The 17,492-nt window shown below is 39.7% G+C and overlaps 1 protein-coding gene across 2 annotated transcripts in view; it reads right to left on the bottom strand.

The window, feature by feature from the left end:
* The window catches only part of Nbas (NBAS subunit of NRZ tethering complex), a 319,717-nt gene that overhangs the window by 147,224 nt on the left and 155,001 nt on the right, over positions 1 to 17,492 (bottom strand). For both annotated transcript variants that reach the window (XM_057768127.1, XM_057768135.1), the window contains exons 32-33: positions 15,727 to 15,840; positions 7,930 to 8,043 (exon numbers count right to left, since the gene is read on the bottom strand). In XM_057768127.1, the coding sequence (XP_057624110.1) occupies positions 7,930 to 8,043; positions 15,727 to 15,840 (228 nt within the window). The remainder of the gene's footprint in view (positions 1 to 7,929; positions 8,044 to 15,726; positions 15,841 to 17,492) is intronic.

The raw sequence follows: 17,492 nt of genomic DNA, 5'->3' as shown, positions 1-17,492 counted from the left end.
ACTTTCTCTCACACAGTAATTATAAACAGCCTTCCTGACAGTTACTAGGCACTAATAGGCACAGTACAGACACAGGGCTGAAGATCACTAGACACAACGAGTCCAGAGTGAATCCCCAGCAACAAACAAGTGCAGGAATGCTGAGTGAGCAGTGCAGGAATCACCACAGTACAGCATGCTGCACTCACTGCTCTATTGGAGTACAAAGGTTTTCTCATGGAAGGTTCATGATAGAGGGTACTGTGCTTTCTTCCAGTGAGGAATGTATGCTTTGGATGAGAAATTACTCCTCAATAAAGTCTCAGTATTCTTTCAAGACAGAAACTTTAAATTCAATTTAGAAAATATTTAGGCCAAATGCCTTCCCAATTTGTCAACACCATTTTTTTTCTTACATTAAGATATAGAAATACTGACTATCCAGCAAATTGTAGATATTCTTCCAAATTTTATTTTGTATAATATAAAAAATAGCATTAAAATGCTTCAAATACTATTGTTCCTAAAATGATTAGCATATTCTAGTCAGGGAATGTAAAATAAACAAAATTAAAGATAGTCTATTACATATGAGCCCATTAAAATATTGATATTAATCTATAAATACACAGCATACATGCTTGCTGCTTATAAAATAATTTCTGTAGGACCCAGCCATGACAAGCTCAATAAAGGCCCAAGTCTCAGTAGTTTACCCTAAGACAATACATGATTCAAAGAAAGACCATAACTGAGACTACCCAGACACCACCAAGGAACGGGAAATTCCTAAGATTCAAACCATTGTAGACGGGATCACCTGCCAGCATCCACCCATTGCTTTCCCCCAGGACACACAAAGACAAATGTCAGCCAATCAGAATGTGGGATTCCCCTCTGTATTCTGTGAATGTTTCATTACCATTGGTTATTAACGAAGCTGTTTTGGCCAATGGCTTAGCAGAGCAAAGCCAGGCAGAAAATCTGAACAGAGATATAGAAAGGAGGCAGTCAAGGAGACATAATATAGCTGCCAAAGGAGAAAGATACCAGCTGCCAGCCAGAATCTTGCTGGTAGGCCACAGCCTTTTGGTAATTCACAGATTCACAGAAATGGGTGAATTTAAGATGTAAGAGTTTCTGTGTTATTATTCATGTCTGAGCGGCTGGGAGACAAACAAGCAGTCCCGCCTATACAATGGTGCACAACATGTGCCGACTACAATCACATTAAACCTGAGAGAGCTTGGGACGAAATTCTAGACACACACACACACAAACACACACACACAAATAAACCATAGTTAAGCACAGCTTCATAGTAGCAGCAATTTCTCAGGTGGGCTCGGTTTGCTAGAAGCAAATAGAGGCATGGTTACTATAAGAGAAGGCTTCCTGACTCAGCAGTAGCAGCAAAAACTGTGCAGCTCCTCTAAAAGGCTTCCTGGTTCATGCTAGTTGCATGAACAGCTCTGGCTCTTTCAGAAGGCCGAGCACTTGAATGAGGTTTGAGGGCAGCGTGCTGCAAGTTAGTGGCAGCATGGACCAACTGCAACCGAAAGTGGAGGTGGTGAGGATGGTTCCCACCTAGCAGTCCCAGAGGTGACCATAAAGGTACCTCTGGCATATTGAAAGGCTGAGAGAAGTGGAGCCAACATCCAGGGCCACTGCGACTAGCTGCTTACAATTTTAAAAGCATTCCTGGTCTGAAAATAATTACAGATACTTAAAAAAGACAGATTCAGCTTCCTTTTGTCCCTGGCACCTTGGGCTACCAGGCGTCCCTGTTTAGGTACTGAGGAGTTCCATCTGGATGGGTGAGTGTGTGCTATCCAGGGGCGGACTGTCCCGGAAGAGAGCACAAACCCCCTCCCCCAGCTCCTGCTGCAGGGCTTTCTTTCCTACACACGACCCTCCCCCCCCAAGCCTGCCTTGTCTGCAAGGTCCTTTGCTGAGGAACAGCTTCCTGCTCCTACACTAAGGCTACCCACTCAGAATGGTGAGTGCCTGCCTACTGGACAGACCTCAAGGAACCCCGAAAGGGAGCACAGGCACCTTTAGCTTGTGCTGCAGGATCTCCTATGTTCTACTCGACCCCGCACTACCCCCCACATTTGCACTTTTGTCCGCGGGTCATTGGACTACCAGGCATACATGTTTTGGTGCTGAGGAGTCCATCTGGAAGGGAACGGTTTCTGCTCCTACACTGAGGAGATACACCCAGGGAGTTAGTCACAGCAAAGACTGTACCAAGACACCAGGCCTCTCCTGGCTCCATTTGAAGGAAGAGATGGGCAGGCGTCAATGCAAGAATTCCTCCAACAACCTGAAAGGCAACATGACATCACCAGAATCCAGGAATCCCGAAATAAGAAGAATTGTACACCCTATTCCAGAAGAATTCAACTCAAAGGTGAATTATATAAAAATAATAGAGGACCTTAAACAGGAGGTGAAAAACTGCCATAATCGATTAGAGATTGCAAACAAAAAGGTTGAGGAAATGAATAAATCTCTCAAAGATACCCAAGAAAACCAAGAGAAACAAGCAAAAAGCAAACAGGTAAGGTAAACGGTTCAAGACTTGAAGAATGAAATGGAAGAAATGAAGAAAACACAAACCGAGGGAAGGATGGAGATGGAAAATCTGGGTAAAGGAACAGGAACTACAGAGACAAGTACTACCAACAGATTACAAGAGATAGAAGAAAGAATCTCAGACACTAAAGATACCATAGAGAAAATAAACACTCTGATCAAAGAAAACAGCAAAACCAACAAATTCTCATCACAAAACATTCAGGAAATCTGGGACACAATAAAGAGACCAAATCTAAGAATAATAGGGATAGAAGAAGGAGAAGTACAGCTCAATGGTCCAGAAAATATATTTAATAAAATTATAGAAGAAAACTTTCCCAAACTTAAGAAAGATATTCCTTTAAAGGTCCAAGAAGCATACAGAACACCGAATACAATGGATCAAAAAAAAAATCTCCTCGCCATATAATAATCAAAACACAAAACATACAGAATAAAGAAAGAATATTAAGAGCTGCAAAGGAAAAAGGTCAAGGTACTTATAAAGGTAAACCTATCAGACTTACACCTGACTTCTCTATGGAAACCATGAAAGCCAGAAGGTCCTGGATAGATGTACTGCAAAAACTAAGAGACCATGGTTGCAAGCCCAGACTACTATACCCAGCCAAGCTTTCGTTCACTATAAATGGAAAAAACAAAATTTTCCAGGATAAAAACTAATTTAAACAATATGTAGCCACAAATCCAGCCTTACAGAAAGTGAAGGAAAATCACAACCCAAGGAGTCCAACAATGCTCACAATAACTCAGACATCTAATGACCCTTCACCAGCACAACTCGAAGAAGGGAAACACACAAACTCTACTACCAAAAAAAAAAAAGAAAGAAAGAAAGAAAAAAATGACCGGAGTTAACAACCACTGGTCATTAATATCACTTAATATCAATGGACTCAACTCACCGATAAAGAGGCACAGGCTAAGAGATTGGATAGGAAAAGAGGATCCAACATTCTGCTGTTTACAAGAAACAAACCTCAACCACAAAGACAGACATCTACTCAGAGTAAAGGGCTGGGAAAAGGTTTATCAAGCAAACAGACCTAAGAAACAAGCAGGTGTGGCCATATGAATTTCTAACAAAGTTGACTTCAAACTAAAATCAATTAGAAGAGATGGAGAGGGACATTTTTTACTCATAACAGGAACAATTCATCAGGACAAAGTCTCAATCCTGAATATCTATGCCCCTAATATAAAAGCACCCACTTATGTAAAAGAAACATTACTAAAACTCAAGGCAGTCATCAAACAGCACACACTAATAGTAGGACATTCCAACACTCCCCTCTCACCAATGGACAGGTCAATCAGACAGAAACCTAACAGAGAAATAAGAGGATTATGGGAGGTAATGAATCAAACAGACTTAACAGACATCTATAGAACATTCGACCCAAATAGGAAAGAATATACCTTCTTCTCTGCAGCTCATGGAACCTTCTCAAAAATTGACCACATACTCGGTAACAAAGCAAACTTACACAGTTACAAAAAAATATTAGTAACCACCTGTGTCTTATCAGATCACCATGGATTAAAGTTAGAATTCAACAACAATGCTACCCCCAGAAAGCATACGAACTCATGGAAACTGGACAGTCAACTACTGAACCACACCTGGATCAAGGAAGAAATAAAGAAAGAAATTAAAGTCTTTCTTGAATTCAATGAAAACAAAGACTCAACATACTCAAACAAACCTATGGGACACTATGAAAGCAGTGCTAAGAGGAAAGTTCATAGCACTAAGTGCCCACTTAAAGAAAACGGAGAAAGCAAACATTGGAGACTTAACAGCCCACCTGAAAGCTCTACAAAAAAAAGAAACAGACTCACCTAGGAGGAGTAGAAGACTGGAAATAATCAAACTGAGGGCTGAAATCAACAAAATAGAAATACAGAAAACAATCCAAAGAATCAATGAAACAAAAAGCTGGTTCTTGGAGAAAATCAACAAGATTGATAAACCTCTATCCAAACTAACCAAACAGCGGAGAGAATACGCAAATTAACAAGATCAGAAATGAAAAGGGAGATATAACCACAGACACAGAGGAAATTCAGAGAATCGTTAGATCTTACTACAGAAGCCTGTATGCCACAAAATTGGAAAATGTAAAAGAAATGGACACTTTTTTAGATAAGTACCATGTACCAAAGTTAAACCAGGACCAGGTGAACAACCTAAATAGACCTGTTAGTCGTGAAGAATTAGAAGCTGTTATCAAAAACCTCCCTTCCAAAAAAAGCTCAGGTCCAGACGGCTTCAATGCAGAATTCTACCAGAACTTCCAAGAAGAGCTAATACCTATACTCCTTAATGTATTTCACAATATAGAAAAGAGAAGTCATTGCCAAATTCCTTTTATGAAGCTGCAGTTACTCTGATAACAAGACCCAACCAAGAAAGAGAACTACAGGCCAATCTCACTCATGAACATTGATGCGAAAATCCTCAATAAAATACTGGCAAACTGAATCCAAGAACACATTAGAAAAATTATCCATTATGATCAAGTAGGCTTCATCCCAGGGATGCAGGGCTGGTTCAACATACGTAAATCTATCAATGTAATCCATCATATAAATAAACTGAAAGAAAAAAACCATATGATCATTTCATTAGATGCTGAAAAAGCATTTGACAAAATTCAACATCCCTTTATGATAAAGGTCTTAGAGAGATTAGGGATACAAGGGTCGTACCTAACTATAATAAAAGCTATTTATAGCAAGCAGACAGCTAACATCAAATTAAATGGAGAGAAACTCAAAGCCATCCATTAAAATGGCCTGTTTGGATGCTCACCTTCCTGGACCTAGATAGAAATGGGAGGACCTTGGTCTTCCTGCAGGGCAGGGAATTTGGACTGCTCTTCAGTATGGAGAGGGAGGGGGAATGGAGTGGGGGGGAGGGGGAGAGTAGTGGGGAGGGGGGAGGGGCCAATGTGTGGGAGGAGGGGGAGGGAAATGGGAAACAGGGAGGAGGTGGAAATTTTAATAAAAAAAGAATAAAATAAATTTAAAAAAGTCAGATTCAAACAGAAATAAATCTCTGAATAGATCACAGTGTATTTTAAAAACTATACATAAGCTTGAGAGAAAAAAATGAGTACAGACAGTTATAAAAATAGTTTTAAAAAATAAACAAAGTCTTCAAAAAACACAGTACAGTCATAGATTAAAGGAGTAAAGAAAACAAGCCACCTAAGATGGAAAATACACAAAGATTCTGAATTATGTGTATTATTGTGTTTTCTTTTAATTTTTTGACTATGAATGAGCTAAGAACAGAGAGACATTTCATTATACGGACTGCTAAGCTAAACCAACATATATATTTTAAAGGTATCTTGACTTCAAAATTTGGATCTAAGGATCTGCTACTTTGGAAAAGAGATTCTGCTTTTGGTTCCACAGAGTATAGAAAGCTGGGAATTCCTTGCCAGCTAATATGGTTTGATGAAACAAAACTCCCTGAAGCAATGGCCCAGATGGTCCAATATCCATGGAATGTTGGCTTCAGGAATGTTGGCTGAGATGGACCTACCACACAAGATACCCCATGAAAGACCTGATTAACAGTACCCCCAATCAGCAGGAAGTAGTCTAGAGAACAATATCCAATTATTGATAAATGTTTATGTGCATTTAAAAGGGGATATGATATAGAGAAGAATACTTTGGATTGGTATGGATTTTGGTTTATTGATAAAAATTTAAGGTCAATTTTGCGATCTGTATATTTCTGCTCTTGATTAAGGTATTGTGCTTGTACAGCTCATTTAAACATGTAACGTATAATTAAGAATTACAGATTGCCAGTCATCCATAATAGTCAAGCTTGTAGTCATGTTAGTTAGGTTTTCTAGACATACAGAGATATATTTCAGATGGATAGGTATTCTTCAAACCTTTCAAAGACTAACAAAATATGGCATTTAAAATATTTTAAGAACTTAGGACTTTTCATGACAATGAGACACATCTGCTTCTGTCAGCACCAATCTACTTCAAGAGGATGACAGGCATTGAAGAGGCTCCTTATTGAGTTGTTTAGCCATTTGGGCGAGAAACTGCTCTTGCCTAGAATGCTTGATGGTATGCTATATGAACTGGACATGAAGAAAAATACTGTTGAACTTGCCTAAACGTGAGAAGGGTTCCTGCTTCATAAAAGAGTCTGCCAGACATTCTGCATGATACAGAAGAAGTGACTAACAAACTGCCAATAGAGGTAAAATTGTCTTTCAAATTTCCTGATTCATGGAAAAGTCTGCCAGATACTATGTGCCTGTAGGCTGAAGATGAATGCCCCATTGTTACAGAAGAACTTTGGGTGACTGTCCAGGCAGTGAGATGTCTCTGTCAATTCTAGAGTTTTGGAAGTTGCTTACAATGCACTTCCTGTTAACTTAGGTAATATTATATCCTTCTGGAGTCTTTGATGGAGTTGAAGAATAGATAGTTATAATTTTCCTTAGTTATAATAAAAGATAAAGCATATATAAATATTGTAACTGTAATTCTTGCTTGATACCTGTTTTGTATATATAATGTTACTATGGTAAACTTAAAACCTTTCTTTTTTAGACAGAAAAGAGGAGATGATGTAGGATTCCCTTCTGTATGCTGTGAATATGTTTTATTATCATTGGTTATTAAAGAAGCTGTTTTGACCAATGGCTTAGCAGAGCAAAGTCAGGTGGGAAACCCAAATAGAGATATAAAGATATAGAGGGGAGAGATATAAAGATGAAGTAGGCAAAGTCAAGGAGACACCATATAGTTGCCGAAGAAAAAAATATTCCAGCCACCAGCCAGATCTTTACAGGAAGGCTACAGCCTCATGGCAATATACAGATTAATACAAATGGGTTAATTTAAGATGTAAGAGTTAGCTAAAAATTCCCTAAGCTATTGGCCAAACAGTGTTGGAATTAATACAGTTTCTGTGTGGTTATTTGGGTCTGGGCAGCTGGGAAACAAACGAGCAGCCTCCATCTACAAATTGGGGATCATGAGCCATAGAAATCCTTCACCACTACCTTTGCTATTATAAAACCCAACCCCAACTGAGTTTGGGGCTCTCCAATCACTTCCAATATACTGAAAACTTGGAGAGCCTGAGCTTAAAAACTTATGTAGGAATAAAGGTTCTTTACTATTACATATAGGACTTATCTCCTAGCTGATTTTGGGGGGACACTGTGATCTGGACATAACAAAATCAAACAAACACATGCCTGGCTTATGAATCAGGCTGACAGATTTTGGAAGAACCCATTTCCATTATTCATCATGTAGAGAGGATGCAAGCAAAGCGCATAGCTGTCTACTCACCTGCGGCCATCAGATCCTGACAGTACATGCTGGCTGCTTTGTAGTCCTGGACATGAAGTGCTTGTTCAACTAACAGGATCAGAACCTGGCCACACCTTTCTTCTGGGTCTTCCCCTGTACACAGATGCAGACGACATGATTAGATCAGCCTCAACTGATCAAGTTCAGTAACAGTGTGTATCAAATAAACAAGTAAAAGGGATTAAATTGATTTTTAGTGATTGGAGGATAAAGGCTATCATAGTTTTTACCTTCTTATCTACTTATTGTGCATGGAAGTCCTTCTCAGTCTCTGAAGAGATCATTGATTAATATTAGTTCATAAGATATCCAAATCTCGCCAGGCGGTGGTGGCGCACACCTTTAATCCCAGCACTCGAGAGGCAGAGGCAGAGGCAGGCGGATCTCTGTGAGTTCGAGACCAGCCTGGTCTACAAGAGCTAGTTCCAGGACAGGCTCCAAAACCACAGAGAAACCCTGTCTTGAAAACAAAACAAAAAAAACAAAAAAAAAAGATATCCAAATCTCTCTCTGTCTCTCTCTCTGTCTCTCTCTCTCTCTCTCTCTCTGTCTCTCTCTGTCTCTCTCTCTCGCGCGCGCGCTCTCTCTCTTTCTCTCTCTCTCTCTCTCTCTCTCTCTCTCTCTCTCTCTCTCTCTCTCTCTCTCACACACACATATATAAAGGATAGTCTACACTCCTACAAAGGACTTGATCTTTCCTTTACTAAGGAAAAAGTCTATATTTCAAAAACAGGTTATTAAATGAGCCCTTATGACCTCAGGTCAATCACCAGACCTCACATGATGGAGGAAACTAGCTCACCCAAGTTGTATTTGACCTCTTCTCTCATGCCACACACAATAAATAAAATGTAAAACCCAAACAAATACTGTCCAAATTAATGGAGAACTGCTGACTTGTCTCTAAACCAGACCATCACCCCACCAATCAAATCTTTGAATAATCCACAAGCATAGCTAAGCCTCAACTCTGTGACTGCCCTCCACACTTCAGTCTTAGCAAAGTCCTCACCAACTAGGTAAGCCAGAATCCCCACTATGGGTATACTGTACTGCCTCATCTCATATGTTCATTTCTCCTCTGCTAAAATTTGACCATTCTGGACTCTTGAAAAAGAACCATATCCTGTTAGGTTCAGAGAGTAGAATCCTCTCTTACCCTTGATGGGTATTCTTGATAATCTTACACACACACACACACACACACACACACACACACACACACGAGAGAGAGAGGGAGAGAGAGAGAGAGAGAGAGAGAGACTTACATATACTCTCACACACAAGACACTTAGCCATGCACACACACACACATGTGCACACACACATAAAAACACACTAGTATTTGCACTTCTGACTGTCATGGAGAAGCCAGTAGCAGGAGAAAACTCCAGCACCTTGACTTCCTAGAGAACCAACAGAAACCCAACCAATGGGAAGCAGTAAAATGCCACAGAGGTAAAATAGAACCATTCAGTTAAAATTGCCAAGGTAACTGAGACTATTGGGATTCTCAAAAATCAGGAAATGCTAAACAAAGTTTGTATGCCCAACTACTATAGTTACTACCTCAGAAATATGTGTGGCTTTCATGGTATTCTTTGACTTAATGAATACATGGTTACTGAACCAAGTATTAAAAAAACACATTCCTTGTGTTTCAATAAATTGGTACAACAGTAAGACTGAATTTGTACTGCAACATACTCTTTGAAGATGTCTGAATGCACAGAACCCTGCACACAGCTAGCTATTGTGGAACAACACATATCCATCAGAGTTTAAGGATTTCAATTCCCTACTGAGCTGTGTATGGTTTCTGGTGTTTAAGATGGCTTCTGTAGAAACAGACATGTCTGGCAGCCCTCCATGGCCTGAGAGCTGTTACTAGAACACAGTCAGCCTGGGCACCAGAACACCGACTGCTCATCATCCTGAGTGCACAGCACCCTCTCAGAGCACTTTCCTCAAGACCGTATGGTCATGATAACCACTGTGTTCACTATGAACTTGACATCTTAGTTCTTTTTTACTTTGTGCTCAATGGACACCCATTTCCTATCTTGCACTTACCTGAATTTGCTGATATATTTGAAGAACTGTGGGACAGTATGGACCCAGACTTTTAATAAGAAGACCTCATTTTCAGGGTTGAACATTTAATGTCAGAAGGGACCCAGCACTCAATGATTATAGGGACTATAGTGGAGGAATTTTGTTTTGAATTCATCTTTATAAAAATGTGTGATATATTCCTTGTATTTGAAAGGAATGCCTGAGACATAAACATCTGAGTACAAAGTGCTCAGAAAATGAAAAACTTTAGCTGAAACCATCAGAGATCACTACCTATTCAGTAATACTCACAAGGACTTAGGGGCGGGTTTTTGTTAAAGCACTGACTCTTTCCTGGGCCCGCAAATGTCCAGTAAGTGCCTGAAAGCTCAATAAATGCTGGCCTCTCTGTCTCCACTGCATCCATCTCTTTCACTTCAAGTCATTTTGTCCTTCAGTCACCTCAGGCTCCAGAAACAAGGGGTCTAATGGATAAACAGCTGGCAGGAGTAGGTTCCATCTCCAAGCAGCTGTGATTGTGGCACTGAAACAAGGCCTCCTGGATCAGTCATAAGATAATGACCAACAGGACAGAGCCTGACTCTGCTCCCTTCTCTGTATAATCTAGGAGCTCTGGATGTTTCCCTGGAAGACTGAAGGAGCATCATTAGTCCTCCTTATAGCACCAATTTAGATACAGTGAATAAAATGCTTTTCCAACTTTTCACCTTTACTCCTTTTGGTTTGGGGACAGGTGGCCATACCTAATACGTAGATAGCCTCAGAGTTGAGACTTCATTCTAGAGCTCTACTAATCAAGGCCAGGAATCAGAGCTTCCAGTTAGCCTCTAAGTAGGAGGTTTCCACTTCAATATATACACATATAGAAATATATATTTGCTTGTTTTCTTAAACACCTTAAAAGTTTTCCTCTTTTAGTCTACAGGACTCCGAACCAATCCAGGGTTGATTCTACCTGATTCATGAGGCTATCTGCTAAATTAACTGATTGCAATTTTAATGCATCTCCACTTAGCTTTTAACAAGCCCTTTAAGTTTCCTAATACAAAGACCTCAGTGTAGCAAACTGAAATCTAAATTATTTGGAATAGTCTCCCTCAACATTTTAGCAAATATTAAGACCTTTTCTAAAACAGCATGCACATATCTCAGTAACTCAGACATAAGTATGTCAAGAATGGCAAGGAATTTTTTTCTAATATACTAATGAAATTTTTCTATTGTTTTAAAAATCATATGCTCAATTCAACTGAGTATACACTGCCACTATAACGATAACCAGAAAGTTAGCATGGTCCAAGCCAAGGTCATTATGAAAACCTAGATTATAAATTTCATTGAATAAGAAAGTATTATGCCACTTATAAATGTCAAAGGCACTGTTATAATGTAACTTCACCACCACCCCCAAAACTAGGTAAGCCACATGACATTTTTGTCTTAGCTGTCCTTAAAAGGTAGCAGCATGAAAGAAAGCATAGATCAACAAGTAATTATACAATAGTTCACTTTAAATACAATATAAACTAACTCAAACTTACATCCATATGGTTAATAACATGCTCTATTTTTCACTTAGAAAAGGAAAAACAATCTTCCTTCTAATTTAATAATTCTTATTTGAGAATACTTCCTGTGAAAAGACAACTAAAAGAAAACGTACAGAAGGTAAACAACATGCACACTTTCTACATGCGTGGGGCGCCCCAGCAAGAAACAAACCACAAGACAGCCTCTTGAACACAGCACACCCACAGACACAAAGGAAGACCCTCTCTCACCTTCCTCTTGAAGAAAGCCTGCCCAGACAGTCTCTGTTAAACTGTCATATACTCCTTTACTTCTCGATTTTCAGAGACTTACTCGTGACTAACCATATATACACACATGAGGAAATGCACATACCATGTTTAATGTAAACACATTCCCTACCTAATACTCTTGAAATGCTTGCATTTGTGCACACTATATACAAGAGTGAAAGAGTCAAGTGCATTTTTTTCTCATGTGTCTTGGCTAGGCTCTAAATACTAAACTCATTGTTGAAGACAATGTGCAAGCCCCTAGCAGCTAAGTGAAAAGGTTAATCCTGGATAATCTTGGGAGGCAGACAGAGTCACAGAAAAAGATCCAAGATGAAAGGGATGGGGGTGGGTGAGGGTGAAAGGCTCCTATGCAGAGCAGTCTTAGGACATACCTGTGGAACCAGACCAGGTTCTAATCTTCTCACCCAGCCATGAGAATTTCAGACTCAACCAACTCACCTCATGGTAGCAGAAGCCAATTTTGTACAACTGTCTCTCATGCTATATTTGCTTTACTTCTCTGGTAAGAGCAGGAGTAATAAAACAAGGGATTTCACCTATTACTTCTCTTTTTATACATTTTTAAATGGGCAGAGTCTCAATATGCACTATAAATTGAGCTCCAAATTGCAACCTTCCTGTCTCAGCCTTCCCAGGAAATATGAATATTTACTTACATGTGTCAATACCTTTACACATTATTTCCTCTTATTAAGATCAATAAACCCCATATCTGATGATTTCTGCACAAAGAGTCATACACTTATAAAAGTGTTATAAAGGAGATGAAATGCACAGGTACACAGAGGCCACTGAGAGCCATCACACAACATCAGAAAGAATATACACAGAGATAAAAGCAGAAGGTAGAAAGGCAACTGCCTGGCTAAAAAACAAACTGATTTCTCTAATCTTATGTCTTCACTTTCAAAATGAGATTCACCTCTCTGCCTATGAGGCACACAGTAACAAGGATTAGAGATAGATATTAAAGAATGAAGCTGTATGAAATATTAAAGAATAAAATTGAAACCATTATTGTTGATAAATTTTACATGAAGAATGGCCAAATAGCAATCATGAAGTCCAAAGTTACTTAGTTGAAAGTTAAAAGTTGATCAGGTAATCCAAAACTCAATATGGTTAAGAACAGTCCTAGAAAATGTTGTTAAGCAAGTATATTCTCAGAGACAAGAGCCAGGAGTGTGGGGGCTCATGGAGCAATGAAAGAAACCATTCATGGCTGTGGTGCTCATATGTGTCATTCTGACCTCAGGAGGCTACAGATTAGATGAGAAGCAAACCTGGGCTACAAACCAAGACTATTCCTTCCATGGCTTGTCTGAAGAACATTAATGGTTCCATAACAAACAGCTTTGAGTACGAAGTACACCATAAAATATGTCTGCTAATAGCAAGTAAGGGGCCAAACTTCCCTCCACCAACAATGAGTCTTGGTTATTTATGATGACTCTCCTGTTCCCACAGTTCATTTCTGCAAGTTTTGAGTAACATGATGGAATTGAGCACTGCCCCATGTCTGTACTCAAGACACGAGTCATCCCTGTATCCACTGTACAATAAGACATGTCTATGTAAGATGGTCTCCTGATGTAGGTGTGTCTTCTATCTGTTGCTTTCATTGGTTAATTAATAAAGAAAACTGCTTGGCCTGATAGGTCAGAACATAGGTAGGCGAGGAAGACAGAACAGAATGCTGGGAGGAAGAAGGCAATGAGGCAGACGCCATGATTCTCCAACCCGAGACAGACGCAGGTTAGGATCTTTCCCGGTAAGCCACCACCTCGTGGTGCTACACAGATTATTAAATATGGGTTAAGCAAGATGTGAGAGTTGGCCGATAAGAGGCTAGAACTAATGGGCCAGGCAGTGTTTAAATGAATACAGTTTCCATGTAATTATTCCAGAGCTAATATTATTCCTGCGGGAGCAGGGCAGGATGAAAAGCAGGCCTGCTCGCCTCATGGCTACAGTCTCCAGTCACTCTAGTTATCAGTCCTACTGTCACAATATACAGTGCTCGTGTACCCGTCAGTTACTTAGTGGGGTTCTAAAGTGCCAAAATGAAAATGGTTGCCATTTGAGTATGCCAGAAACAAAATGAAGGCATCCAGGGCAAGCTTTAAGGAAAAGGTGAAAGGTCTGGATTTAGTGAGCATAGTAAGAACGAGCGTTCAGCCTGTGAAGCTGGGAAAGGGAAACGTCACTGTAGTTCTAAAATCACACTTCAAACTGTAAAAGTTGCGGTCACTGGGGCAGGTGCGGGGTTAAGGCAGAAAAGACACTAAATCTGTACCTGATAGAGACTTTTGTATAAACGCACATGGCTCACAAGATCAATTTGTTGAACAATTTTTATACTTTAGCCTTATGTTTCAATGATACTGCTCCAAGTTAGAATATCATACAAGACATAGCATGTTAACATTTGGGAAGTGAAGTGTGGCCAATCTGAGATGATCTGAAGTTTTAGAACTAAATTAGCTGCAATAAGGAAAATAGATCCAAGTACCATGCATCTCCACACGCCTCTACAGTATCCTCAGGAGGAATGCTCTCCTCGTAGAACTGTTTGAAGGTTGACTGGTCTATTCATTATATGTCACAATCAAAGAAAGACACTACCCTAACAGGTGCAGAGGTGACGAACAGCACATCTATAAGAGCTAGGCCCTCATGAAATCCGCCCTTCATGTTTGAAGAGCTTTTCTATGCATGCACTCAGTTGGTTCTCTTATTACTAGACCATGGTAACCAAAAGGGACAGCTTTCCGGTTTCCTAGATGTGTGCTCTGGACAAATAAAGCTTGCAAACTTATAGCACACACACACACACACATACACACAATCAGGATCAAACCATTTTTCTGAGTCTACATTCAATGTTCTCCCAGGGAGGCCATTATGCCTCACAGAGAAACCAGGTCCCAAGACCTTTCCGAGTGTGTAGCAGATGTCAGCGTTGTGCTCCAAGCTGAGAAGTGATACATATTTATTAGAAGAAAGACCTTAATAAGAGTTCTACTTATTAGGACTTTGAAATAGTAACCTATGTGTCTACTTAATATATTGAATTTATAAAGGCTAAAAAGAAAAACAAATTTTCTTTACTTTTGAGTCTGTTTCATGGTTTAGACTATGACAAACTCAAACCACTATTAAAGAACAAAATACCCAACAATTATTCTTATAGAAATATAAATATACATGTATGTATGTATATATATAAATTTACACACACATGTATATATATATGTGTATATATGTGAATATATATATATATATTTCAAAAAATATAAAACTAGCACTAAAATATTCTTGCAGGTAGGAGCACTATAGTTAATGGAGCATAAAAATGCAGAGTCAGAGATTTTCCTTGAAAGTCAGGCTCCTACTTCATCCTGGTAAGCAGCACGCTTAACTTCTGAATTTCTATTATAAAATGGGAAGCTAACCAACACTGCAACAATTTCGCAAAAAAACTGAATGAGCTAAAATGTATGATAACTTTGCCAAATAGTAAGTGCACAAAACTTTCCACCAAGTTTATCAGAACTATCAGACTCAGTCTGGCTCGTGAGTGTGCTGGTACAGTGGGTGCTTCACACAGCAGTCTCCTTTGAATGATAACAAGAACTTCTGCTGACTTCACAACTGTACACCCTGATTAAGCCCTTTTCACTCAAGGGCATCTGATTTTCCCAAAACTTCAGTGAACACACACTTTAATAACAGGCCAAGATTCCTAGAAAATATTGTTCCGTGCTTTAAAAAGAAAAAAAAAAAAAAGTTCTTCTGGGCAACTGAGCAAATCCTGATGCTCATATAGACTGATGTGATAAATGGGACAGGAGTTTAGCACTCAGAGACTTACCTGCAACCCTCAGCAACTCAGCAAGGCCTAGCAGTTTGGCTGACTGTTTGTAGCATGTGGGAGACTGCAAAACACACTCCTTGATGAGGCTGATCCGATCAGAACACAAGCGCACTAAAAACAGACAGTGAAGAACTTCATGAACACAAATTTTCAAGCATAAGGGAACCAAAATGTAATTACTGATCTCAGAGTGGCTGCAGTGACATACCCCTGTAATTCAACAGTGCTGAGGCTAAGGCAGGATGATCATGCATTTGAGTCCAGCGTGGACTATACAGTAAAGACTCATCTCCCCATGCCCAAGTTCAAAATATACTTTAGTATGTATGAGTACACACAAACACACACACACACAGAGAAGAGAGAGAGAGAGAGAGAGAGAGAGAGAGAGAGAGAGAGAGAGAGAGAGAGAGAGAGATTGTCTTGTTGTGCAGAAATCCTCCTGCCTGCCTCCTGATTACAGGGTTTACAGGGAAGTACAACTAAGTTTGGCTAAGGCAACCTCGCCCCAGGAAGAAGGGCACCAAGTTCCACATCTCCTATGGCTAAGCCCAGTCCTCTCACTTAAACTAACACTCAAGAAAATGAAATGCCTAATCAACCAGTTCATATCATAGAGCAAAGAATATTTAAAGGGAGAATGTCAAAGGACATCAAGTGAGCTCTAAGTTGCAAAAATATCTACATTGTAATACTGTATTAATTGGATTCACCAGCTCTTAATTCCTTCTAAAGTTATACATATATACACAATCATACACACATACACTCACTCCTGTCTTCCTCTATATGCATATTCACATACACAGACCAATACTTTTGTTAACCATTTGAGGAAAAATTGCAAAGCACATGCCCTTTATACCTCAGTGTTCCAATATATGCACATCCTGAAGTGCAGGATGTTTGCAGATGAACACTTGTATCCACCCCAGTTTTATATCCCAAATGTCCACCTTGCTGACCTTGCTAAACTCATGCTGTAATGATGGAGGAGGGTCATCTGTCTATGTGTTACTTTCATTGGTTAATAAAGAAACTGCCTTGGCCCTTTGATAGGACAGAAAATTAGGTAGGCGGAGTAAACAGAACAGGATGCTGGGAGAAAGAAGCAGATTCAGGCAGTCGCCATGATTCTTCGACCGGAGATGGATGTAGGCTAAAATCTTTCCCAATAAGCCACCACCTTGTGGTGCTACACACATTAATAGAAATGGGTTAAGTGAGATATGAGAGTTAGCCAAGAAGAGGCTAGATATAATGGGCCAGGCAGTGTTCAAAAGAATACAGTTTGTATGTTGTTATTTAGGTGTAAAAGCTAGCCATGCAGGAGCCGGGTGGGAACATAACCTGCCGCTTCATCTACACTGTAACTTCTTTGGACAGTGAACAAGAGTGGAAAAGCTATACGCCATGTGTGAGTAAAGGCCACATCACTGGATTCCCCGCTGATGTTCCCCTGCATGGGAACACTGTCTCAAGGCATGCAGAGCTGATCACAGTGGGCAGCTCCAGTCACGCAATCCAGCCTTGTGAGCTGCTGGTTATTTCCATTAGCCTTTATACCACAGTGCGGTCAAGGTTTTAAAGGACTGTATTCAAGGTCTCTATAACTTGATTTTTAAAGTGTGGGCTTTCCCCTTAGTATCTGCTGTCATTTTACATGTTTTCTTCCAGATTCAATAACACAATAGCTATGAAACAGCTACATTTTTACATTCTAAATAGATGTTTAAATCAAAGCCTGTTATTGATATAATACT

The sequence above is a fragment of the Chionomys nivalis genome, chromosome 1 (genome assembly GCF_950005125.1).
Source record: "Chionomys nivalis chromosome 1, mChiNiv1.1, whole genome shotgun sequence".
NCBI lineage: Eukaryota > Metazoa > Chordata > Mammalia > Rodentia > Cricetidae > Chionomys > Chionomys nivalis.
This window is presented reverse-complemented; position numbering and strand designations above follow the sequence as displayed.